This window comes from Pseudophryne corroboree, chromosome 2 (assembly GCF_028390025.1).
Source record: "Pseudophryne corroboree isolate aPseCor3 chromosome 2, aPseCor3.hap2, whole genome shotgun sequence".
Classification (NCBI taxonomy): Eukaryota; Metazoa; Chordata; class Amphibia; order Anura; family Myobatrachidae; genus Pseudophryne; species Pseudophryne corroboree.
In genome coordinates, this window is record NC_086445.1 from 484,765,613 (window position 1) to 484,793,017 (window position 27,405).

At 42.7% G+C, this 27,405-nt stretch overlaps 1 protein-coding gene across 8 annotated transcripts in view; it reads left to right on the forward strand.

The window, feature by feature from the left end:
- RPH3AL (rabphilin 3A like (without C2 domains)) overlaps positions 1–27,405 on the forward strand; it is a 645,411-nt gene that overhangs the window by 485,295 nt on the left and 132,711 nt on the right. For 7 of the 8 annotated variants that reach the window (XM_063953881.1, XM_063953878.1, XM_063953877.1 and 4 more), the window contains one exon: positions 7,246–7,438. In XM_063953881.1, coding sequence (XP_063809951.1) covers positions 7,246–7,438 — 193 coding nt within the window. The remainder of the gene's footprint in view (positions 1–7,245; positions 7,439–27,405) is intronic. The other variant, XM_063953882.1, reaches the window with a different exon arrangement.

The following is a 27,405-nucleotide window of genomic DNA, read 5'->3' on the forward strand; positions in this document are numbered from 1 at the left end:
TTAGCCAATATTTATAATAACTTTGTGCATTAAACAAAGTGAGTGTACATTCACACAATTCATTTATGTTTCAAATATACACCTTATACACACAGCCCGAAGGTCATTTAATACAATATTTTTAATACCTTTATGTATTAAACAAAGTTTGTGTACATTGAGCCATCGGAAAACAAAGGTTTCACTATCTCACCCTCAAAAAATTCTGTATTTCGGAATATTCCGTATTTTGGAATATTTGGATATGGGATACTCAACCTGTGTGTGTGTGTGTATATAATATATATATAGGCACTACTGTGTGGCATACTGTGTATAAGGGGCACTACTGTGTAACATAACCTGAATAACGGACATTACAGTGCTGTGTAATGTGAGTAAGGGACACTTCTGTGTGGTGTAATTTTGAATTGGGGTACTATTGAGTGGCCACACCCATTTTTATGACACACGCGCCTTCCCTATTTCAAATATGGGGGGGTCACCTGTCCTTTGCTTTGCCAGGGGTGCTCAGACCCCTAGATACACCCCTGATCGCTCTGATGCGTGAACATCAGCATGGCATACAAACATTAACTAATAATAATTACACAAGGGTAAGATGATAGGCGGAATCTTGCTGCATACTTTTGTCGATGGAAAAAGGTGTCTGTGGGTTTATTTACTAGAGGACAATTTATGTCATGAGATTAAAGCTTTGTTTTACATAAAGGCGGAACTTAAAATTTTGAGCTTGAAACCGCCAAAAATAACTGCTTTACATCCCATAGCAAAATTATCAAATAACAGTAAATTTGCCAAATTGCATATGGTCAGATTTACTAGCCAGAGAAGTACAATACATGATTTATGTTCCATAGTGGGCACACTAGCGAAAGGCCTAATATACCATTTATCTAGATTGGAAAAGCCTTTATACAGTACTATATGTTTATATGTTACTCTACTAATGAGCCATAAGGCACAGGTTCCTTTACTAAACAGTAGCCCGCATAACTGCCATTTACTCTGAAGACTTAAGTCCCCTCCATGAGAAAATAATTTTCTACTAGGAAAAGAAATCTGTATAATTCTACAGGTACAAGTACAGTACGGTATCTATACATAGTTACATAGTTGTTGAGGTTGAAAAAAGACAAATGTCCATCGAGTTCAACCTATTGTCTATTACATTTATTTAATTTAATTATTTATTTTTTATAAATATTAATTAAATGCTGTATCCCTGGAAAAAAATTTCAGCTAGGAATTTATCTAATCCATTTTTAAACTTATTGATTGTGTCCACCATTACTACCTTCTCTGGAAGAGAATTCCAAATCTTTACTGCTCTTACTGTGAAGAATTCTTTTCTCCGTTGGGTTTGGAATTTTTTCTACTCTAACCTCAGTGGGTGTCCTCGTGTCCTATGTAGTGTTTTCTTTGGTAAACAAATCGTTTGATAGATCCTTGTATTGTCCCTTAATGTATTTATAAGTATTAATGATGTCCCCTCTGTCGCCTCTTTTCCAGTGTGAACATATTAATCCTTCTAAGTCTTTCCTCATAGTCCAATGCCTCTAACCCCTTAACCAGTTTAGTGGCTCGCCTCTGAACCCTTTTGAGTTCCAAGATATCTTTTTATAGTTTGGTGCCCAAAACTGTACACAATATTCCAGGTGTGGTCGCAGCAATGATTTATACAGTGGCTGGATTACACTCTCATCCCTTGTCTCCATACTCCGTTTTATGCATGATAACACCTTATTAGCCTTTGCTGTTGCATTTTGACATTGCAAACTGCTACCAAGTTTATTATCGATGAGCACACCCAGATCCATTTCAACTACCGTTATCCCTACATTTTCCCCATTTAGTTTATAGGCTGCCTGATTGTTCTTAGTCCCAAGGTGCATAACTTTACATTTGTCTATTTTGAACCTCATTCCCCATTTGTCTGCCCAGGCCTCCAGTCTAGTTTAGTCATTCTGTAGAGACTCAACATCCTTGTCTGAATTAATTATTCTACATCATTTAGTGTCATCTGCGAAAATTGACACTGTGGTTTCCAGTCCCTCACCTAGGTCATTAATGAATATATTAAGCAGCAATGGCCCGAGTACTGAGCCCTGCGGTATTCCACTGAGTACTGAAGCCCATTCAGAGTACATCCCATTAACCCCCACTCGCTGTTCCCTATTAAACAGCCAATTACTCACCCAAGTACAGATAGTATTTCCCACCCCAAGCTCTCTTAGTTTGAGGATTAGTCTCCTGTGTGGAACTTTGACAAAAGCCTTAGAGAAGTCTAAAAAGATCACATCCACTGCTTGACCCTAATCAGTATTATCGCTCACTTTCTCGTAGAAGCTTATTAAGTTAGTTTGACATGACCTGTCCTTCACAAATCCATGTTGATTCCTAGTAATAACCTTGGAGGTATCCAAGTACTCTAGAATGCTATCCCTTAATATACCTTCTAGTATTTTCCCCACTATAGATGTCAAGCTAACCGGTCTATAGTTCCCGGGGAGCGTTTTAATACCCTTTTTAAATATTGGGACTACCTCTGCTATACTCCAGTCCTTTGGTATCATTCCTGATCTAATTGACTCGATGAAGATCAAATATAGAGGTTTGGCTATCTCTACGTTGAGTTCCATAAGAACCCTGGGGTGGAGTCCATCCGGCCCAGGAGATTTATTTATCTTAATTTTACTCAGTCTCTCCCGGATTACTCCCTCGTTTAAGCAAGTACCAAGCAGTGGGTCATTATTATTATTTCTGTTATGCTCTATTCTTGTCACCCTGTCCTCTTTTGTGAATACTGCTGAAAATAATTTATTAAATAAATCTGCTTTTTCCCTATCATCATTAATCAACGCATCCAGCTTACCCTTTAAGGGCCCAATATTCTCCCTTTTCAACCTTTTACCATTTATATACTTAAAGAACTTTTTCGGATTTGTTTTACTCTCCTTTGCGATTTGTTTTTCGTTTTCTATTTTAGCTGCTCTAATCGCTTTTTTTGCATTTATTGTTACATTCCTTGTAGAACTGGAATGATTCCACCTTTCCGTCAGACTTAAATGCTTTGAAAGCACGCTTCTTATTATCCATTTGTTCCTTGACCTTTTTATTAAGCCACATCGGTTTGGATTTCCTACTTCTGTTTTTGTTGATTTGGGAATAAATAAATTAGTGTACTTATTGAGCGCAGTTGTAAAAATGTCCCACATTTCAGCCATATTCTTACCATGAAATACAATTTCCCAATTAATCTCCTTCATTGCTTGTTTCAGCAATGTGAAATTTGCTTTCCTAAAGTTAAAAATCTTGGTTAAACCCTTATATTGTTGGTTTTGAAAGCTGATATCGAATGTGATCATATTGTGATCGCTATTTCCTAGGGTCTCCCCTACTTTAGTATTTGTTATTATTTCCTCATTATTTGTTAGTACTAGGTCCAGTATAGCCCCTTGCCTACATGATACGGACGTTTATACAGTGATATAATCTAACCAGTGAGAGAAATTACCAACCTAAAAAGGTAGATATTGCTGCATTTATACAGCTTGATAATAAGGAAAGAATATGACAAGTCTATACTCACATCCATGATTGGGTGCCGACCATGTAAAATGGGGCTTGATGGTAACGTATTATCTCAAATTCAGCAAATGTAGCAGCAAATTTAGCAGCAACACGATGCACGTCCAGTAACTAACAAGGCAAAGTATACTCTGGAGTCACCGCAGTTCCGTCTTGTTGACTGAGACATACTTGGTGATGTCATAGAATGCTGAGTACAGCAGCCAATCAGCTGTCTCAAGTCTCAAGTAGTACTATAATAGATGCATAGACTTTAAGGCCTAGTATACATAATGCACATTGTATATATTATATTTAACATTTATCATACCAATAACATAACCTGTCCTTAGAATTTTTCTTACTGTTACAATTAACTACACTGCTTAATGGAGGCCTAAACATATAAATGTCCTTTTCTTTTGCTGCTTTTAAATTGTATTAATTGAGTAACAATTCATATTAACAGATTACACTATCCTGATATTTGTTAAATATTGGGTACAACATTTTATCATTAGAATTATTATTGTCATTGATATTTACAGTGTTCCATAGTGTCAGAAAATGGGGAAAACAGAGGACAAATAAAGTGCAACAGTTATCGTCCCACATCCTTGGCACCCCTTACACCTCCCCCCCCCCCAACACTCACATAGCAAGGCCCAGTGACAGGGGGGACAAAGGGGATACTTGTGCAGAGCCCCAAGGTTCAGGGGGCCCCAAGGATCAGGGGCACAAATAACGGGGCCACAGTGCCAATATTGCTTTTTAAAGTGTATCCTCCAACTGCTCAATTTAAGTAGGAATACAATTAACAGGCCCCCTAAGCGCCCCCCCCCCCCCTCTTTTTACTGCATAACTATGTCCATTTCCTGTGGTCCATGCTGTATTGCCATCATTACGCATGTCACTGCTCTGATGCTTTTCTGTATGTCCCTGTCACCGCCATCGAAGAGCCGGGTAGCCCATCAGGAAAACCACCTTTAAAGATCCCCTCTGCCAAGTTAAGGGGGATATCAGCGTGCTCGACCACAAGATTTCTGTTGCTGGCCCTGACCCTAACCCAGACCCCTAAACTATTACTCTAATGCCTGCACTTAAATTCTATGTTTCTGTGTATGTAGTGTATAGCAAAAAAAAAATCTGTGAATCCAATGGTACTGTAAGTGTGTTATATACTTGCACTTCTTTGTGTGGTGAGAACTTCTCCCCTAATTGAATTCAGCCCTATGAATAGGGATTGTGTGATCCCTGTGTGGAGGTCACAGAAAAGGTTAATCTCTGCAGCTTTTCACTCGAATTACATTTAGCATTTTTTTTCAGAAGTGGAGCTGGGAGCTTTAACCCACAGAGCAGCTGCAATAATTAAGCTGGGTACACACTAGACCAGTGGTTCTCAAACTGTGTGCTATGGCACCCTGGGGTGCATCAGGACACTTGCAGGGGTGCCTTGGATTGGTGGCCCAGGACCAATCCACATTATTTATAGTCAATGTTATAGGCAAAACCAGTGCTGGTGGCTCGCAATCATACAATATATGTGTACAAACAAGCAAATCCTGTCCCCACCATATAACTGATCCTAAGGATAACATATATATTTATTGATTGATTGATAGATATACTATATTTTTTTAAAGCCCCACTCTGCCGAGTTAAGGGGGGTTGAGGAGGCCTCAGCAATATAAGTGATTTATGTTGCTGGCCCTGCCCCTAACACAGACCCCTAAATTGACCCTAATGCATTAATCCTAAGGGTTATGACGAGATGATGACCTTAAACATTGAAGCAGGTATAAACTGTTGTCATTTGAGCTGCAGTGCAATACCGACACCGGGATCCCGACCAGCACAATCCTGACATATTCTCCCTCTGTGGGTGTCCACAACACCCATAGAGGGAGAATAAATTAGTGTGCCGAGCGTAACGAGGCACCGTGCCCGAAGCGTGGCGAGCACAGCTAGCCCGCAAGGGGCTGCATTGCACTCGCTCCCCTGTCGGGATTGTGCCGGTTGAGATCCCGGTGTCGGTATTCCGTCTTGCAGTAATACGTACTGATCCCGATGTCACACATTATCCAAACCTGTTATATACATACTCTTGTGTGTGTGTGTGTATATATATATATATATACTACTTTTTTAAAACCCCTCTTGTTCAAGTCACGAGGCGTTGCGGGTGCCCCAGGGAAATCGGTGTAGTGGGCCCCAAGATGACTGTTGCCGGCCCTAATATAGCGCACACATATTTCACAGCACTTTACAGAGAAAATGTGGCCATTTACATCAGTCACTGCCCAAGTGGAGCTTACAACCTATGTGGTTTATTTACTAAGCCTTGGACGGAGATAAAGTACCAGAAAATCAGCTCCTTACTGCCTTGTCACATTCTGGGTTTGAAAAATGACAGTTAGGAGCCAATTGGCTGGTGCTTTATCTCCGTCCACTTTACCTCCTTCCTGTGCTTAGTAAATAGACCCCTATATTCCCTACCACATGTACAGGCACACACATTCACACCAGGGTTAATTTTTGTTGGGATCCAGTTAACAACATACCAGTATATTTTCTGACTGTGGGAGGAAACCCACACAAGCACGTGGAGAATATACAAACCCATGACCTCAGTGCTGTGAGGCAGTAATGCTAACCATTACACCACCCGTACTGCTCAGTAAGTTCAGAACAATAATATGGTACATAGCAATTCAACTTTCAGCATATTGTCATTTTTTTTTGTTAAGTAAAAAATGCATAGAATAACTTATTTTTCTCAAAGTTGAGACTACTTTGTGTCTCCAACTATAGCGTCATACCACAGGCTATTGGGAAATGTTATCTCCTTTTGCTTGGCTAAGATTTTGTACATTGGAGATGTGATTTCATTCCTCCCAGCTGTGAACCTGCCTAAACTGTGTCTGTTATGTGTCTCTAAACTGACAGAATGTGTAAAATGTGTAATTATGTTTTGTTCTTTGACAAACAATAGTCTGTCACATTTTTTAATTACTCTTAATGTCAACTGTCCTTATATTTTGGAGAGTGAAGAGCAATTGAACATTAGTATGTGTAGTCATCGTTATACATTCTTATTTGCAGTCATTCTTATGATACCCATTGTCGCATAAATCTAAAATAAAAAAATGTTCATTTAATTAAAGCTAATTGAAGATGATTTTTTTTTTAAATAATTTTTCCTTTAAACTCCATTCTACTTGGAGTGGCTTCCAGGCATCCCAACAACTAAAGAAAGAGACCACTGTTGAGTTGAAAAGAAAAATCAAACTTTTGATAACAAAACTCATTTTCAGGTTTGGAATATACATCCTTTAAAAAAATAAAATAATAAAAACATATAGAAATGTTTAACTCAAGATCAGTGCAGAGGTGACAGCAACATGTCAAAGGTTTGTAAAGTGAATATTTAATGCATAGGCAAACTCGGTCCTCATTACCCCACACAGTACATGTTTTGCAGGTAACCCAGCAGGTGCACAGGTGTATTAATTACTCACAGACACATTTTAAAAGGTCCACAGGTGGAGCTAATTATTTCACTTGTGATTCTGTGAGGAGACCTGCAAAACATGCACCGTGTGGGGTCCTGAGGACAGAGTTTGCAGACCTATGATTTAATGGGATAACCTTTTCTATTTTTATGTCTTTCTATAGGTTTGGAAGAGATCAGGAGCTTGGTTTTACAAAGGTATTCCAAAATACACTTTGCCATTAAAAGTTTCAAGTAAATCAAATGAACTACACCTGAGACATGCACAAGCAGAACCTCAAATTGAAGACTTGAGGATTAGTTCAACAACCCGTACATACACCTGGGCAAAAGGAAGAGGTCAGTGGCTTATTGACAGTAAGTTTATAGGGTTTCCCAAATTCTGTGTTTTCCAAATCCTGTCCTTGCATACCCCTAACAGAGCATGCTTTACAGATCTCCTAATTTGGAGCACATGTGTATTCATTACTGACTGACACATTTTAAAACATCCATAGGTCAAGCTAATTAATTGACATGTGATGTTGAAGAAATATGTAAAACATGCACTGTTAAGGGTCCCTGGGACTGGAGTTGGGAAACACTGGGATAGACAATGAGAAAAATCTTTATATTTCTGTGACATTTCTGAACAAAGTTCTGTGCTATATAATACCTCCCAACTGTCCTGAATTTAGCTGGTCAGTCCCGTGAATTGAACACTGTCCCGCTGTCCGACCCGTGGGCCACTGCTGCGGGGGGGGAGGGGGGCAGTTGGGAGAGGCAGTGATCACCGCTGCCTTGCTTTGAAATGCAGCCGGTGATCAGTTGCACAAGGAGGGGAGCCGGAGTGCTGGGCATGCCCACAAAATGATGAAAATGGGGGTCACGGCACTAGACCCGCCCCCTTGCCTCGAGATCCTGCCCCTCTACCCGAAGTCCTGCCCCCTTTTCAGCTGCGCCTCAAGCGTGGCGTGTCCCTATTCAGAAGAGGCAGAAGTTGGGAGGTATGCTATATGTATACACAGTAGTTTTTTTAACAAAATATCTCTGTCTCAAAAAGATGGAATTTTTTAACATGAACTATTTACTTTTTCCTTAACTTTGTTAGTTTTCCTTTGTACTTTTTCCTCAATTTTGTGTCTTTATTCACTTATACTACTAGTATTAGTGGCTTGGTGTGGCTACAAATTACTGTATATTAGAGAAATTACTCCATTCTGGATAATGAAATGAGGTTCCTAATTGAACAGCCCTTGTAGTTTTTTTTCACATTCCACACCACATTATTATTCTTGTGGATATGCATTAAATGTAAAGGGGGATATTCAATTATCCGCAAATTCGCGGCAATTTTGCGCCCGAAAATTTTTCGCGGCAATCGGCCGAAAATTGCCGCGAAAACGCTCCGTTTTTCCATTTTCCGCAAATTCGCGGCAATTTTGCGCCCGAAAATTTTTCGCGGTAATCGGCCGAAAATTGCCGCGAAAACGCTCCATTTTTCGACCTATTCAATTCCGACCGGGTTTCACGTGAAAATTCTTGCAGTGAAAAGTGCAGGTGAAAATGGAGAAATCAGCCTGTACCCCAAAAAATGCTAAACTAACATAGGAAAACAGAAGAGAAGTGTGTTAGAGATCATATTAGAGAGTTTTTGGGGACTTAAATTGTGTGAAATGGCGGTTATATGCATTTTTTTTTAAATGCAAAAAAATGATAGAAAGCAAGTTTTTTTGAGCAAAATAAATGCTCTCATTAAATTTGGGGTACATGAAAATGGGTATAAGTATATATTTGGGTCATTTTAGGGTACTTTAAAAAAAAGTGGAAACAGACCGATTACTCCCATCTGCAAGCCTAAAAAACACCTGTCCCACTCATAAAGCACCCCAATATACCTGTCCCATACCTTGAACCCCAATTTCCATCACTTTTTACTTTTTCACCCCGAAAATGACATGTCATTATTGGCCAATTAAAAATAATTAAAAACTTCAACGTGCCTAATTAGTCATAAAGGGGGGTGTCCCAGGAGTTCTGTACCATATCCAAAGAATTTTACCTTAAAATAGTGACTTTTCCCAACTTTTCACCTGCTTCAGAGAAGGTGAAGTGAAATTAGTGAAAACATGATCACCGATACATTTTCCAGGATAATTGAATAGGCTGTAATTGCATTTCACGTGAAAAGTCCGGTTTTTCACCCGAAAACCGGACTTTTCACGTGAAAAGTCCGTTATCACTGCTAATTGAATATGGCCCAAAGTCTTTTATTATTAATATGTCTTTGTTATTATAATTTCTTTTTCTTGTATAAATTAAAACCAAAGACGAAAACACAAATGTATTATGTTTTTATACGTTACATTGGCCGAAGCAGCCACTAGGTGGCACATTTTTACTTGACAGTAAGTTTCTGTAATATACAGTAAATTGCAAATTCTCAACCTGGTTTTATATCTAAAGGAAAATGGCATTTGTCAATAATGCTTTGTTGTACATATGATGGGAGATACTACAAAAAACAATATAAGGGTAGTAAGTGCTATTTCAAATAGAAATACAGGTTGAGTATCCCTTATCCAAAATTCAAAATCCCACATTTTTGGATCCCCTACTGAGATAATTACATATATATTATATATTATGTGTATCTCTATAGATTACCGTAATAAACTCTCTAAGTAGGCTGCTAAATACAATCAGAACTTGGCATTTAAGATAACCATTTTGATTTGTTTTATGGTAAAAGCCACAAAGAGATGTTTCCTCTACAAATAATACAGTTCCTTTCCTTGCGGTGCACTATTAGGTGAAAGTTGGGTCCTATGAGCCATTCTCATGGCTAACTGTACTGTAAATGGTATTTGCAATCCAATTCCAAACTCACATTGATTTTCTAGATTATATTCATTATTGTTTCTCATACGTGCTAGAGGATGCTGGGGACTCCAAATGGACCATGGGGTATAGACGGGATCCGCAGGAGACATGGGCACTTTAAGACTTTAAAAGGGGTGTGAACTGGCTCCTCCCTCTATGCCCTTCCTCCAGACTCCAGTTAGATTCTGTGCCCAGAGAGACTGGACACAAAACAGGGGAGCTCTCCTGAGTTTCTCTGAAAAGACTTTGTTAGGTTTATTATTTTCAGGGAGCACTGCTGGCAACAGGCTCCCTGCTTCGTGGGACTGAGGGGAGAGAAGCAGACCTACTTCTGTGAGTTCAAAGGCTCTGCTTCTTAGGCTACTGGACACCATTAGCTCCAGAGGGTCTGATCACTTGGTATATCCTAGCTGCTCGTTCCCTGAGCCGCGCCGTCGTCCCCCTCACAGAGCCAGAAGAAAGAAGCCGGGTGAGTAAAAGAAGCAAAGAAGACTTCATAAAGACGGCAGAAGACTTCAGTCTCAGAGGTACCGCGCAGCGCGCCATTGCTCCCACACACAAGCGGCACTACAAGGGTGCAGGGCGCAGGGGGGGGGGGGGGGTGTCCTGGGCAGCAATAAAACCTCCATATCAGGCTGGCACAAGAGGTATACAGTGCATAGGCACTGTATACAGACCCCCGCCAGGCAGAGGTGTATCTAGTACGGGGCGAGCAGGGCACGTGCCCTGGGGGCCGTGGCAGCCCCAGCAGAGGGGGGCGCCACCGGCACCTGCACGGCCCGCTCGCCCCATGCGTCAGGGTTTTGGCGGCGCCGGCGAAGGAAGCGAGCGGGTCCTCGGCGTGTACAGTCTCAGAGCACTGCTGAGGATTGTACATCCACCCAGAGGCAGGGGCAGAATGGGGCAGGGTCTCTGGCAGAGCGGTGCAGTGCCGTGTATCCGGAGCCGGGCAGCGCGCTGTGTGCTGGGCAGGGAGCTCCCGGACCCCCTGCTCTCCGGGGTGATGGTCGGTGGAAGTTCTCCATTACAGCAGACACATGTCCGGCCCCGGATTGGCGCTGGCCGTGCCCGCCCTGCCTGCTGCCACCACAGCAGCCAGGCTGGCTGACATGGGCCGGTACCCAGTTGGCGGGAGACACCGGGGGCGGTGGGAGAGTCCCTGCAGCGTCTTCCCGGTGTACTGCAGGCTGCACACAGTGTGGCCTGGGCTGTTAGTGTGTGTGGACTGCGGAGGAGGGATGAGGACATTGAGCGCCGGCGCAGCCCACGGAGTGCGGCCACTGAGAGAACGGCTCCTGCACCCTCAACATGTGGGCCATCAACAGCAGGCGAGCAGGCTGGGGGGGGGGGAGGGGGGGTACACGATACTGTGAGGGTGTTCATTCTTCCAGTCCAGCGTGTGTGTGTCCCGGGGTGGGGGTTGGTGCAGGACAGTGTGAGTGTGTGTGTTAATTTCTCCAGTCCAGTGTGTGTGTGTGTGTGTGTGTGGGGGGGGGGGGGTGCAGGACAGTGTGAGTGTGTTCATTTTTCCAGTCCAGTGTGTGCGTGTGGGGGGGGGGGGGGGGAGAGGGGGGTTGGGGTGCAGGACAGTGTGAGTGTTTTAATTTTTCCTGTCCAGTGTGTGTGTGGGGGGTGGGGGGGGGGGTGCAGGACAGTGTGAGTGTGTTAATGTTTCCAGTCCAGTGTGTGTGTGGGGGGGGAAGGGGGGGTGCAGGACAGTGTGTGTGGGAAAGGGGGGTTGCAGGACAGTGTGTGTGTGTGTGGGGGGGGGGGAAAGGGGGGGTGCAGGACAGTGTGTGTGGGGGTTAATTTTTGCAGTCCAGTTTGTGTGTGTATGTGTGTGTGTGTGTGGGGGGGGGGCGGACAGTGTGAGTGTGTGTTAATTTTTGCAGTCCAGTGTGTGTGGGGGAGGGGAAAGTTTGATAATGTGTGTGTGTAGTCTGAGTGGGTGTGTGTGGGGTTTGGGGTGGCCAGTCTGTGTGTGTGTAATCTACAGTCTGACTGTGTGTGTGTGTGTGTGTGTGTGTGTGTGTGTAAGTAAGGGGGTGGGGCAGTCTGTGTGTGTGTGTTTGATATTGGCTTTACACCTATAGGGCGGGATGTACTAATGCTTACCGCCACGGTAAGCATTAGTACCATTTACCACAGAGACCATTTACCGAAGAGGGATATGTATTAAACCAAGGGCACTGAGATGCCCTTCTCACTCACCATCCGGAGCCAAGCTTGTGGAAAGCCAGCAGCAGGGGCAGCATGCCGGATATCAGCAGCCGAGGGTGTCGGTTGTGAGGCACCTGCGGAGTGGTGCAGAGCCCAAAGCCGGAGATCGGCAGCATGTTGACCGGCAACAAGTGGCTTCTTCCGCGTTCAACATGCTGCCGATCTCCGGCTTTGGGCTACGCAGGGTTCGGGGGATGGGTGTCCTCTGCCGGTGTACTGCAGCTCCGGTGGTGCGTGCTCCGGAGGCTCTCAGCACTGTTGAATATCCAGCTGCCTCAAGTATGTACAGCCCGCACCCTCGGCTGCTGATATCCGGCATGCTGCTGCTGGCTGTCCCCCCGCCCGGCTCGGCCACACAGCTGTACGGTGAAAGGGCATCTCAGTGTCCAAGGTTTAATACATATGCTTCAGTAAATGGCCTCTGCGGTAAACGATACTAATGCTTACCGTTGCAGTAACAGCGCGGGAGGACGCTGCACATCGGGATCCTGCCGCAGGAGAGAAGAACCCCCTTCGGAGCGTAGCAGACCACACTGAAAAGGGTGCATCCCCGGTGCGGTGGTCTGCATCCCGGGTGGCGCCGAAGATGTGGAGTTTCGGAGCTGGCAGAAGCGCCGCAGCTTGGGGTGAGAAACTGCTGCAACCCTTCCGCTGCTAAACTCTGCAGTTAGTCAATTAAGGGGGTAGGCTCCCCTCATCACAGTGCCCCGCAGGCCTTGTTAATTCAGTGGGTAGGCTCCCCTCACTCTATAATGTGAATTTTGGCTCATACCGTGTGCTATAATGTGAATTTTGGCTCATACCGTGTGCTATAATGTGAATTTCGGCTCATACCGTGTGCTGTAATGTGAAAGGGGCAACAGTACTAGATAGTATAAGGGGTCCTACTACACTGAAGGACAAGTCCCTTTTGAGTGACCACGCCCCCTTTTCAGGAGCGCATAATTGCTACCTTCACTTTTTCATTCCCCCTTCAAAAATCACTCTTCGACCACTGCACCTACATCTAAACATACATACCCTGACATCTTTATATACAGTGACACCGATGGTGTGCACACATAATTTCCTTTGGTAGTTTTTTTGTGTGTTTTTTTTTTTTTGGGGGGGGGGGGGGGGTGCCATTATTGATCTTGCCCTGGGCTACAAAAACCCTAGTTACGCCTCTGCCGCCAGGGTAAATAAGCTAAAGAATAGCGGGCTGTAGCGCACCATTAAGGGGGCGTGGCTTAGCCCTCACGGCTCTACACAGCGCCATATTCTTCTCACAGAGACGCTGGCCCGCCAACAGCACTGCTGATGATATCACATTAAAAAACAAGGGGGGCACAGTGGTTTAGTGTGTTATCTGTATAAGAAAAGCACAATATATAAGGAATATGGTGTAATAGAGCTGAAAAACGTCTTCTGTGTTTCCCTGACATAAAATAATCAGTGTAATGTCGGTGGGTGGTTAGTACATGTGTGTCGGCATGTCTACGGCTGAGTACTCTGTCAAAAATGTCTCAGTCGGCACCGCCGACGCGTGATGGTACTTGGTTCATGAAAATACGTATCAACATGTCAGTAGATTTATAGCTTTCACAAGAGAAAACTATATGGGACATACAAACGTGAGTGGGTGACCTTGTCGGCACCAACGAATCTGACTGGGTAAACATTGCATGATACTGTGATGCTTTTCAAAAGGCTATACCTGTATGTATATATTTATATATGGTATGGTTGCACAGACGTAGTAATATCTGTGGAGGGTGTATTGTTCTTAATAGATATTTCCCTCAGACCCCTCGGGGTCGCAAAGATGTTATTTTGCCCAGTTGCTACTCCCTGATATCGACACGAATAATTATTCTTATGTCGACCATGAAGTTTCCGGATTAGATCCACAAATCAGGTTCAGTACATGTTTCACACACATTAAGAACGTATTAACGTCACTAGGTATATATATATATATATATATATATATATATGAGTTGTATATTTACAGTGATGTACAGTATGTGTGTATATATGTGTATATAAATGAGCAAATTTTTATATATATATATATATATATATATATATATTAACTTTATAATGAATGCTGAAGTAAAGTTATTCCTTTTCATGTGCTGGTCGCTCTGTTGAAATAATCTAGGTCAGCCGTGACAAGATGTCTTCGAATCCTCACGAGGAGGCCGAGTGTTATTCTTTTCCCGCCGTGGATAGAAAAAAGTGAGAGTCAACCCCTGCCCGGCATGGGACCCTGTCACAGAGGATCTTATACAGGAAGCTAAGTGATATTTTAATTATATATGTTGATTATGCTTGCATTACATGCGCATGGGGGAGTGCTTGTATTCGGAAATGGTCTGTTACTTTGGCATCCGATATAATTACCCTGGGGAGAGATGGGATACTCCTTAAGTGGGGTCATATCTAGAACATGGTAGCATACGGCCGGGTATTCTTAAATGAAGCAAAATGGTGAAAAACCTTGCATTCTCCCTGACAGTTCTCAGAACTTAGCGGAATACCGGTTGGTCCCTATGACGTGGGGGTCGGTTTGGCCAATATTAATTTCTTCCAGTGGAAAGAGCTCTGAGGATTCAGAGGCTGGTCACACCTGCAACAATGTCAATCCATCAATACATTCAGTTACTTGAATGGGGTTGTGACTTACGAGGCCATTCAGTGGCTAGCTTGCATGCCAGAGTTTTAGCAGAATTTTTTGTACGAGTGTTCCGGTTTCTACCTGGGATGATCATGATTTCAAGACCAGAATATCACTCCCGTGGCGGCGGCGTGATTCTTCCCAAGGACGGGTGTCAAGTTAGGGTACTGGTCATCCCATTTACGGTCTAGAGTTAAGGGCCGTTTATATCGGTTTTCAACAAACAAAAACCGAAGAGGAAATGGCAGAAGCCAGAATGGTTTTATGCTGAGCGACGAAAACTTTTACGCGCTCTGTTAGAGACGTTCGTTCCGGGAGTGGACAGCTGGGAAGCAGACTTCCTCGGCGGACACGTTCTCCATTCAGGAGAGTGGAGTCTTCATCAAACGATTTTCACAGAAGGGACATGTTTTGGGGAATTCCGTATATAGACGAGATGGCGTCTCGCCTCGACAAGAAACTTCGGAGATTTTGTTCAGGGTCGAGGGTCCCTTAAGTTAGCGGTGGACGCCCTAGTGACACCGTGGGTGTTTTCGGTCGGTCTATGTGTTCCCTCCACTTCCAATCTTTCCAAAGAGGTTAAAAGATCATAAGAAGAAAAAGGTTCAGGTGGTCCACGTTCTTCCAGACTGTACAAGGAGGACTGGTATCCGGACCTTCAGAGATTACTCCTCGGAGATCCTTGATCTATTCCTCTGCGAGAGGATCGGTTACAGCAAGGGCCGTGGGGGGTTCCAAGGCTTACCCGTGGGTTCCATTGACGGCTTGGAGGTTGAACGCCGGATCCCAACCTGAAAGGGTATTCCCAGTGAAGTCATCCCTACTCTTCTTCAGGCAGAAAGAAGGAACGTTGAAACTTTACCACCAATTCTGGGGAAAGTATGTGTCTTGGTGTGAATCCAAGAAAGTTCCTACGGAAGAATTCCAATTGGGTCATTTTCTCCATTCCTTCCTTACAAGATCGTGTGGATGCAGGTCTTCAGTTGGACTCGATTAAGGTTCAGGTCAGCCTTATCGGGTTTCTTCCAAAATCAATTGGCCTCCTTTCCAGAGGTTCACACTTTAGTAAAGGGAGTATTACGCATCCATCCTCCCTTGTGCCCTGTGACATCAGGGGATCTTAACGTGCGTTGCAGTTCCTGCAATCTCATTGGTTGAACTTTTCAATACGGCTGAGTGGACATTCCTCACTTGGAAAGTGGTCATGCGGTTGGCCTTGTCATCCGCAAGGCGGGTGTCTAAATTAGCGGCTTTGTCTCACAAGAGCCCCTATTTAATCTTCCATGCAGATAAAGCAGAGTTGAGTACTTGTCAGCGTTTTCTGCCAAATCTGTGATTTCATCGTTTCACATGAACCAACCTATTGTGGTGCTGGTGGCCACGGCACGACATCGATGTATCTCGATATGGTCTAAGTTTGAAAATTTATGTTGCCAAAATGGCTCAGATTAGGAAAACAGACGCTCTGTTTATCCTGTATGCTCCCAACAAGATTGGGGCTCTTGCTTTCAAAGCAGACTATTGCGTGCTCGGTCAGTGGTATGACTCAGCAAGCGCATTCGGCAGCTGGATTGCCGTTACCGAGATCGGTGAAGGCCCATTTTACCGGAATGGTGGGAGCGTTATGAGCGGCTAACCGTGGGGTCTTGGCATTCTTGATTTGCCAAGCGGCTCCTTGATAGGGTTCAAACACCTTTACAAAATTTTACAAGTTTGATACCCTGGCGGGTATGGACCTCATTTTTGGTCAATCGGTGCTGCAGTGTCATCCGCACTCTCCCGCCCGTTCTGGAGCTTTGGTATAATCCCCATGGTCCATTTGGAGTCCCCAGCATCCTCTAGGACGTATGAGAAAAGAGGATTTTAATACCTACCGGTAAATCCCTTTCTCTTAGTCCATAGAGGATGCTGGGCGCCCGTCCCAGTGCGTACTGTATCTGCAGTTATTAGTTGGGTTACACACATGCTATGTTTCTTTTCAGTCAGCCTATTGCTGACGTTTTTCAGTGGCATAGGTTATGCTATTATTGGTCATGTGTACACACAAGTTGTGTTCCGTTCTGGCAGCGTATTGCTGTTTTTTAATCATGCCGTCAGCTGGTAGGTATTCACTTGAATGCCACGTTTCTGCGGCATGCTGGAGGTGTGAGCTGGTATGACGCTCACCGTGTTTAACTGATAAATTCTTTCCTCTAAATGTCCGTCTCCCTGGGCACAGTTCTATAACTGGAGTCTGAAGGAGGGGCATAGAGGGAGGAGCCAGTTCACACCCCTTTTAAAGTCTTAAAGTGCCCATGTCTCCTGCGGATCCCGTCTATACCCCATGGTCCATTTGGAGTCGCCAGCATCCTCTACGGACTAAGAGAAAAGGATTTACCGGTAGGTATTAAAATCCTATTTTTTCTTTTACGCGCCTCCTGAGCAGGTGAAAAGGTAGGAGAAAATCTTTATTTTTAAGGTACAAATTTTGTGACACAGTGCAGAATCTCGTGTACACCCCTCCTAATGAAATATTATGCATTGGAGTGGTTTAAATAGCATAATTTGGGCAATAAAGACAAGTCAGTTTTCAGGTGAATTTCTCTAAAAGCTCAATAATGTGTTAAATGATGTGGGACAGGTATGTGGAGGTGTTGTATTGATGGGAGAGGAGGTTTTGAACTTGCAGATGCAAAAGGGTTTATTCCAACTTTTTACAAACTTGCACAAGAACACTGAAAAGTTACTATATAGACATTTTTCTATACCCACAAATGCTGGACAGACTTTAATTTGCTGAAACACATTTGCTTGCTATCATTCTTAAACTATTAATAGTGCAAAAAACAAGTAGGGGAAATGGTTCTAAATTGCACACCCTCCAGTAATGAAAGGTGCTATGCTGCTGAGAATAAAGTAGTATACACAGACAAAGGGGGTGCAGATGCACTAAACGATCATTACAGTATAATAAAATATAATATGTCATAAAAGGTTGTTGGTATATCGTTGGCCAAAGATATCGGTTGCCCACCAATCGTCCAGGTCACCTCTTGTCGAGCAGGTTCCTAACACTATGGGGCCAACATCCGGAACGCAGGGAACCCCCAAACATGATCCAGCAAAGGACACCCCCAGGGCATCACACTAAAGAATAGTGATAGTAAAGTAATATAATGTGAAGGTCCCTACTATGAGTTTAAAGGTAGCGAGTATGTGAAAAAAATGTGCATACATAAATAATAGACAAACATGATATCATTGGTCAACGATATACCAACAACCTCTTATGACATATTATATTTTATTATACTGTAATGATCGTTTAGTGCATCTGCACCCCCTTTGTCAGTGCAAAAATCAACTATTTCACAGCTTTTAAATGTCCCTTGTGGCCACTAACAGCCTTCTATATGGTCCTGCTATCTGAGTTGTAATTTGTTTAGTGTCCAAGATGCTTTCCCCTCTTTTTCATGCATTTCTCCAAGGTTGCATTTTGTAGAAAGTCACACATCCTCACAGCGGTATCCCGGCAGTCGGGATTTCAGTGGTCAGCATACCGACCCCGGAATCCCGGCTGCCAGAATGCCAGCAGGGGGCCCAGGGCTATTCCCACTCGTGGGTGTCCACGACACCCATATAGTGGGAATATAACCTGTGGCAAGCGCAACGAGCCACCAAACCCTCAAGGTGCTTCATTGCACTCCCCCCTGCCTACATTCTGGCAGCCGGGATCCCGGCGTCTGTATGCTGACCACCGGTCACCCGATCCCAACCCCTCACAGCACCTACATTGAATTGCCAATTCTAATTGGATCTTGCATTTCAAGGATGAGAGTATGCAAGTTTCATGAAATAAACTGACTTTCGTAAATTCGCTCTTAATCTACAATGTAGCCCATTTTGATTGTCAACACTTTGTCTTAGGGCTTAGTTTTATTTAATGGAGGCCAAAAAACTGATACTTTTTATTTGGTTTACAGGTACATTGCTTGTTGGGATAACAAATTGCTATATAATGTTAATATAAATAAAAAAAATTGCCATTAAAACTAATTTCTCTCATAATAAATCAATTACTTAGGGGCCTATTCAGATGGTACCTGATAATTAAGTATTCAATTTGCAGCAAGCTCGGAGCAATTCAGCATTGCTCCAATGCAGGAGCAGATGTTTTGAAGATCAGCTGTCCCCACAAATCCTTTCATCATTCACTTTAGTAGTGGTGGAACTTAGCACTGCCAAGTCTGACTTGGATTCACGTATGTGAAACTTTCGTCGCAAATCAAGCACTACAGATTTTGTATTTTCGAAGCTTGATAAATTTAGGTTCCACTGGTGTATATATACTGATTGCAAGGTGTGTGGTACACACGGGCCCCTATTATACTCACCTCTCCGTCTGCCCTTTGCTGGCTGCAGAGCGGCAAATATCACTCGGCAAATGGCCGCCACAGCTATTTGCGCAATAGAGATGTATGCGCCATGTTCCCAGAGACCTGCACATGCATAGTAGACACAATGCCAGAATCTACTGCACCGTCGGAGAGGAGAGGGCCCAATCGGAGACAGCACACGGGTCCCCTCCTCTCTTAAAGCACCTCTGTTAAGTCCCCACTGGTGTAGGGGGACAACGGGCCAGATCGGTAGTGAAAAGTAAGCAAGAGATATCCATGCTCTCTCCTTCGTTACCTTTATAATGAATGGCACTGACACTTAATTTATGCAAATAGTAGTTTCCTTTTGTGCTCTGGTTCAGAAAAGTGGTGGGAAGTTTTCTCTCTGGTTGCCTATTAGTTTGTAATTCTTTATTTGAAATGTGTTATCTCTTATAGATAAACAATGGGGCATCAGAGTGAATGGAAAGAGAAAAGAGAAGATTTATATGAGGATTCTATAGTCGCAATTATTAAATTCTCACGTCACTCCAGATTTTTAGATTTCTATTTTTTACTTCACTTGCATACATTTAAAAGATTTTTCTCTAGTGCAATTTGATTGCATTGGTAATTTTGAAAATGTTTTAGATACAATGCTACATAGAATCTGTATTTTCTACAATAATATTTATTTCTACTATAATTCTTTTTTATATGCTAGAAGACAATATCAACACAACTGAGGGAAAATACTGAACTGCTGCTTGAGTTTGATTTTGTAAGATTTAATTATTTCTCCCACTGACGGCTACACTGCAGCTGTTGTTTTATGGCAGAAATTAAATGAAAGTTAGCTTTGGTCGTGCATGGTGACAGGTCTTTCGTTTTAACCTGGATTATCTGCCAGCAGGGAACTAGACATAGAATAATTGCTGAAAGACAAACAGCCCTCATTGATTCATCTGTTCTCTCACTAAATGTCATTTTGGCCAAAAATCCTTTTTACTTTTTCTAGCTGTAATATAAAATTGTATTTGCACAAATTATATATCAAACTATATCTAGACAAGAGGCATGCATGATACAGGTCACGTCTGTAATGTATTGGCTGTTAACCAAGTGTCCTATTTGTTTAGACCTATGTTAAATGAAGATGTTATTGTTGGCATAATATAGCTGCCAAATGATACTTATTTGTAATGCACTTGGGTAACTTCTTTTATTTTAATCAGTAGGAAAATGATTGAAGGAATTCTAGAAGTGTAGTCATAAACCTGCTGCACAAGGCTGTTCAATATTTATAGAAATGGGCTGTAAATGATGACAGATATCTCTGGAAAAAGTGATTATAGAACAGTTCTGCCTTGGGCCATACAAGACAGACAGAAAGGGAAGAGTCAAACTGAAGAATATTAAGAGGCAAGTTTTGCAGAATAGAAACACTGTTAAAGAAGAACTATAGAATAGCTTTTAATATTTGACTTCCTGTCAATCTAGCAGAAGAGTGGAGACCGCCGTGCTGTTTATCTGCTTAATAAGAATACTAGTATTACGGACCTGACAGTTGGTAGCTGTTGTTCTCAGCATTGACAAACTTCATTCTCTCTCTTCCCTGTGTTTTCTGGTCTCTCTCTCTGCCCTATTGCCCTTTCTCTCCTACATCCTTCCCTTCTCACTCTCTCCCCTCTTTTCATATGTCTCTCCCTCCTCTTCACCCCTATTCGCCCCCTCTCCCTATCTCTTTCCCGTTCTCTCTCACTCTCCCCAGCTCCCTTGAGCTCTCTCTCCCCTCTGTCCTTTTATCTAGGCATACTTTAAGAGCACAGTTAAAGCTGGGGAGAACGATAGATGACTACATAATGGAGTAGGTTCCAGAGGAGCGGGGCAACTCAAGTGAAGTCTTGGAGTGTGTATGCACACTGCATGTGCCGGGCTAACTGCTCCAATCACAATAAAATCTGCACATTTATACTACATGGGCCAGCTTATCTAGCCCCACAAATTTTCCCAATACTCAAAAATGTCTGTTTAGCCACGACAACATACTGTAGCAGATGCTCTTCTGCAATGATATACGTGATGAACTGCAATGATAAAGTGTTTGAAGTCTTGGAGAAGAGAGTGAGAAGTGGGAGGGAGTATGGACAGAGATGAGGTTACATGTGTATGGTGGAGTGATTTAAGGCTTTATATGTGTTTGAGAGGAATTTTAACTGGATTTTGAGGGGGATTGTGAGCCAGTGAAGCAGGGGAGGAAGACACCATACAAAAGGATAGGAAAATGAAATGAGCAGCAGTGTTAAGGATAGTTTGAAGTGGGAAGGTTGAAAGAGAGGATGGTCAGGGAGGAGGAGGTTAAAGTATGCTAGGTGTGGAATGATGTCTACATGGATGACCGTTTTAGTGACATTGGTGTTAAAAAAAGAACTGGATTCTGGAGATGTAACAAAAGTAGAAGCACTGGGACATCAAGGTGGAAATGGCAGATAGGCAATTAGATATTCAATAGAAGATAGTGGAACGTTACATTTGAGTATTATCAGTGTATAGATGGTTTTGGTGGCCAATGGAGCTGATGAGATTTGCAAGAGTGGAAGTGTAGCTGATGGAAAAAGGGGGCCTACAGGTAAAGGAAAGGAGGGTTGGATTCAGAGAAAGAGACTGTGAAGGAGCGGTTGGTGAGGTAGGTGGTACATAATTATGGAACAGAATTACAAAGGCCATTTGAGTGGAGGGTGTAAAGGAGGATAGGGTAACCGACAAAGGTGGCAGACAAATCAAGGAAGAAAAGGAAAAATAAGTAACTCTTGAATTTGGTGATAAGAAGGTTGTTGTTGACCGTGGTGAGGGCAGTTTCAGTGGAAAGGAGGGGATAAAACCAGATTAAAGAGGTTTGAGAAGTGACAGGGAGGAAAGGAATAAAATAAGGCGGTGATAAACAATTTTGTCAAGTACAGTAGCTTGTTGCTAAATGTAATAAGACTGACTTAGACTAGACATAACAAGATTAATGAAGAATGGTCCATAAAATATAGGTATTCATTTAGAACTTGGTTCACCATTCTGCCATAAAAAGATTCCATAAAACTTTTCTTATTCCAAATTGTATGTTATTTAATTTAAACCCCACCTCTAAAACTCATAAATTAAATAAACATACTTGTATATATTTTTTAAATACTGCCAATGTTAGCTAAATCCTATTTTCTTATACATTATCAACTTTTCTTTTATTTGTAGTTTTCTATGAAAATAAGTAATAATAATTAATAATAAGAAATGTACAGCATAATAGTTGACAAAATTGTAGAGTGATGATTGTATAATTACATCTGTGTTAAAGTTCTGTAGCATTTGGGCTGCAAAGTCATTGAATTTTCAGCTCCTGGTCATTTTGACCTTTCCATACAAAGTTGTTTTGTTGTATGATAGATCTTGCTTTTATTTATCTGTCCACCTTAGATTGAAAAATCTTTCATTACAAGCATTTTTCTGTTTAAGAGCCAACAGTTCATAGAAATAATGTGCAGTAAGCTCCTGGTGGAGAAGTTATATAGGTTAATTAACCTTGTCCTTCTCGGTACAACCTATACTAAGGTCAGTGTACTATCCATTCTATGTGCAGAAAGTTTGTTTTAATGATTCCTTTCTCTAGATGACAGAACACAAATGAAAAGTGTTTAGAACAATGTGGGATTTGGAATGATGGGGTCTATTCATGAAGCAGTGAAAAGTGTGGAGGAGTGAGCCTGTGGAGAAGGCTCCCAGGGCAGCCAATCAGCATTGAAGTAACATTAATAATTTGCATACTATACAATTGTACGGAGCAGCTGATTGGTTGTCCTGGGCAACTTCTCCACAGGCTCACTTCTCCACCCTTTTCACTGCTTCATGAACAGATCCCTTAGCTTTTATGATTAGGGTGAGATCTATTGATGGGTGCTTATGAATTTGTATTTTTTTATCTGATGGGTAGTTGACAATTTTTTTGTATTGTTTGTTTACTTGATCACAAGTTCTATTGTTTCTGGAAAGCAGTACAGGATTCAAACGTGTCACTTAATATCTTCTATGGACAAAAGATATATGTTATTACAGTGTATAGTTTCTTTTTTAAAACATATTTATTGCATACATATTTTAATATTTGATTTGTCTGCTCATTTTACCTTCAACTTAGATATTTTATTAGTCTCTATAGAAATCATAATGTGCACAATTAAATTTCAGGCTATTTTCTTCCATGTGTGTCAAGTTCCCCTAGGTATCTCAATACCATTCTTGTATCAAGTGACAGGCACATACCTCTGGTTCACAGCAGTGTATGTGTTAATGGGACATGGGTGTGATTATTATTTGAGTGAAGGGAGGCTGGAAGTCAATGGGGAGCTGTCTCTATCTGCTGTTCACAGCTTCTAATTCACACAGTGGTTATTCCAGGCTATCACACATATGCAGTACATAATTATCCAAACGTCTCCATTGTAGAACCAGTTTGTGACCAAGCTCCCTCCTATGCAATATGCACTGTATTACTATCACTATGTGTTTGATGACCAGTGAGCCCCCAAATTGGAAAATCTCTACCACATCTTTCAAATGTAGCAAGGGGAATTGGAGATATTAACAAAATACAATCACAGCATTTGACAACACAGTACAGTACTTCTAAAGATGAGCTATATGTGGACAAAATCACATGTACCATACCTCCCAACATGACCCTCTCCAGGAGGGACACAATACTCTGCTTCTGGACTTTTCTTTTAATTTGTGATTGGCAGCACCTGTATTGAACAGGTTAATGGATAAGAAAGGTGTTTCAGCACAGGTGAGGGCAATCATAAATTGAGAGGGAAGTCCAGGAGCAGAGCATTCTGTCCCTCTTGGAGAGGGTCATGTTGGGAGGTATGCATGTACAGATATGTTTAAGTAATATTTATATTGTTTTGTAAAGGAGACGTCATATCTTTCTAAATACATAGCATAGGGGCATCATTAGAATAGTGTGAAATATGAATTTAAATCATGAGTAATACTATTTAGAATTATGTGTGTAACACCTATTCATTCATTTATGAAATTACCACCTGCTAAATTTTCAGTAGACATTGTGGGTAATTCAGACCTAGTCGTAGCAGCAAAGTTGTTAGCAGTTGGACAAAACCATGGGGGTCACTACGACCCGATCGCAGCGTGCTTTCGCTTGCACAGCTGCGACCGGGTCACTACTGCGCATGCGCGTCATTGCCCGGCGATGGACATCGCCGGGCAACGACGAAGGGAACGAAGAGAGTGATCACAGCGGCGATCACGTGAAGATTGACAGGCGGTGGGCATTCCTGGGCGTCAACATAGTGTTCGGAGCCGTTTTCTAGGAGTGGTAAGAAAAAGGCAGGCATGTTTGAAGAAACGCAGGCATGTCCAAGGCGGGTGTTTGACGTCAGAGCCAGGACCGAGCAGGCTGAAAACGTCGCAGCTGGTAAGTATGTCTAGACCTACTTAGAAACTGCACAATTATTTTTCCCATAGCAGGGCTGCACATGTGATTGCAGTATTGCTATGGGAAAAAACCCACCCCCATAGGTGGAGTATAGTTGATCGCACGGGCTGCAGAAAGCAGATTCGTGCGATCAACTCGTAATCAGGCCCCAAGTGCACTGCAGGGGGGGCAGATATAATGTGCAGAGAGTGTTAGATTTGGGTGGGGTGTATTCAAACTGAAATGTAAATTGCAGTGTAAAAATAAAGCTGCCAGTATTTACCCTGCACCGAAACAAAATAACCCACCCAAATCTAACTCTCTCTGCAAATGTTATATCTGTGCCCCATGCAGTGCACATGGTTTTACCCAACTGCTAACAAATTTGCTGCTATGATCAGGCCTGAATTACCCCCATTATCCGTGCTATTTTTTCATGGCATATTGATGTTTTATTGTTAAGCATGTACAGTTACATAACCATGCCAGCTCTGTGTAACGTGTCTGAAAGTAATACAGCACTTTAGGGAAAGAACTAAAATAGTGCGGCTTGATAAAAATATAAATCAGTGAATTTTTAGATTTGCTCCTCATATCTGTGAACTAGTGATGTGCACCGGACATTTTTCGGGTTTTAGGTTTGGATTCGGTTCTGCGGCCGTGTTTTGGATTCGGACGCGTTTTGGCAAAACCTCACCGAAATTTTTTTGTTGGATTCGGGTGTGTTTTGGATTCGGGTGTTTTTTTCAAAAAACCCTAAAAAAACAGCTTAAATCATAGAATTTGGGGGTCATTTTGATCCCATAGTATTATTAACCTCAATAACCATAATTTCCACTTATTTCCAGTCTATTCTGAACACCTCACACCATTATTTTTAGTCCTAAAATTTGCACCAAGGTCGCTGTGTGACTAAGCTAAGCAACACAAGTGGCCGACACAAACACCTGGCCCATCTAGGAGTGGCACTGCAGTGTCAGGCAGGATGGCACTTCAAAAAAATTGTCCCCAAACAGCACATGATGCAAAGAAAAAAAGAGGCGCACCAAGGTCGCTGTGTGACTAAGCTAAGCGACACAAGTGGCCGACACAAACACCTGGCCCATCTAGGAGTGGCACTGCAGTGTCAGACAGGATGGCATTTCAAAAAAATTGTCCCCAGACAGCACATGATGCAAAGAAAAATGAAAGAAAAAAGAGGTGCAAGATGGAATGGTCCTTGGGCCCTCCCACCCACCCTTATGTTGTATAAACAGGACATGCACACTTTAACGAAGTGATTGATTGGAGGGACCTTCCAAAAACCAGAGGGGAACAAGAACCAGCCGAGATTCTGCTATGGTCATTTGGGTTGCTGCAAATCCCGGGAAGTAACCATTCCATGCGTTTCTGGGTGGACTATCTGACACCCCACACAATCTGGTAGGCAGGTCCACATAATTTGTGGTGGATTCATTTTTATACATTTTTATCAAACGTATGCTGCTATTCTTATGCTGCTAATTGCATGTCTTGCTTATTTGCACATTGGATACCTTATCATCTGTAGCATATTTGCACTGAAGAATTTGTTTTTAGCTCATTTGCACTTTTTCGTTGAATAAAAAAACTGTACTTCACTATATGCGAATCTTCTCCTTATATTTTTTGGGGACGCCAATATTGGTTGATGCGGTGAATCGTACTGTGGAGAAGAGCTACCTATGATGGTATATTCGTCCATCACATATTACCTCTCATACTGACTGTGAAAATCCCTATAGTAGGGAACGGGTGAAGTGTTTTGGTGGAAGAGCAGAGACTGTGTTTGATTTGGTCCATCCAGCGTCAGGCACCCTTGAATTTACTTGACCCTACAGACTGATCGATAAGTACGAATACCTGCTTGAACCCAGGGAGCGCACCACAGAAAAAACAAACATTTTCTAGCTATTAAGGGACTGAATGTGACCGTCCTGTCTGTTAGGTTGCTGCACCTTTGTATTGAAGCGCCATCTGTACATTTGTTTTTTATACTTTAACGAACCCATCATTTCAGCGACAGGGTCTGCCACACGACTGTGACTGAGATGACTGGTTGGTTTGGGCCCCCACCAAAAAAGAAGCAGTCAATCTCTCCTTGCACAAACTGGCTCTACAGAGGCAAGATGTCCTCCTCATCATCATCCTCCGATTCCTCACCCCTTTCACTGTGTACATCCCCCTCCTCACAGATTATTAATTCGTCCTCACTGGAATCCACCATCTCAGATCCCTGTGTACTTTCTGGAGGCAATTGCTGGTGAATGTCTCCACGGAGGAATTGATTATAATTCATTTTGATGAACATCATCTTCTCCACATTTTCTGGAAGTAACCTCGTACGCCGATTGCTGACAAGGTGAGCGGCTGCACTAAACACTCTTTCGGAGTACACACTGGAGGGAGGGCAACTTAGGTAGAATAAAGCCAGTTTGTGCAAGGGCCTTCAAATTGCCTCTTTTTCCTGCCAGTATACGTACGGACTGTCTGACGTGCCTACCTGGATGCGGTCACTCATATAATCCTCCACCATTCTTTCAATGGTGAGAGAATCATATGCAGTGACAGTAGACGACATGTCAGTAATAGTTGGCAGGTCCTTCAGTCTGGACCAGATGTCAGCACTCGCTCCAGACTGCCCTGCATCACCGCCAGCGGGTGGGCTCGGAATTCTTAGCCTTTTCCTCGCACCCCCAGTTGCGGGAGAATGTGAAGGAGGAGC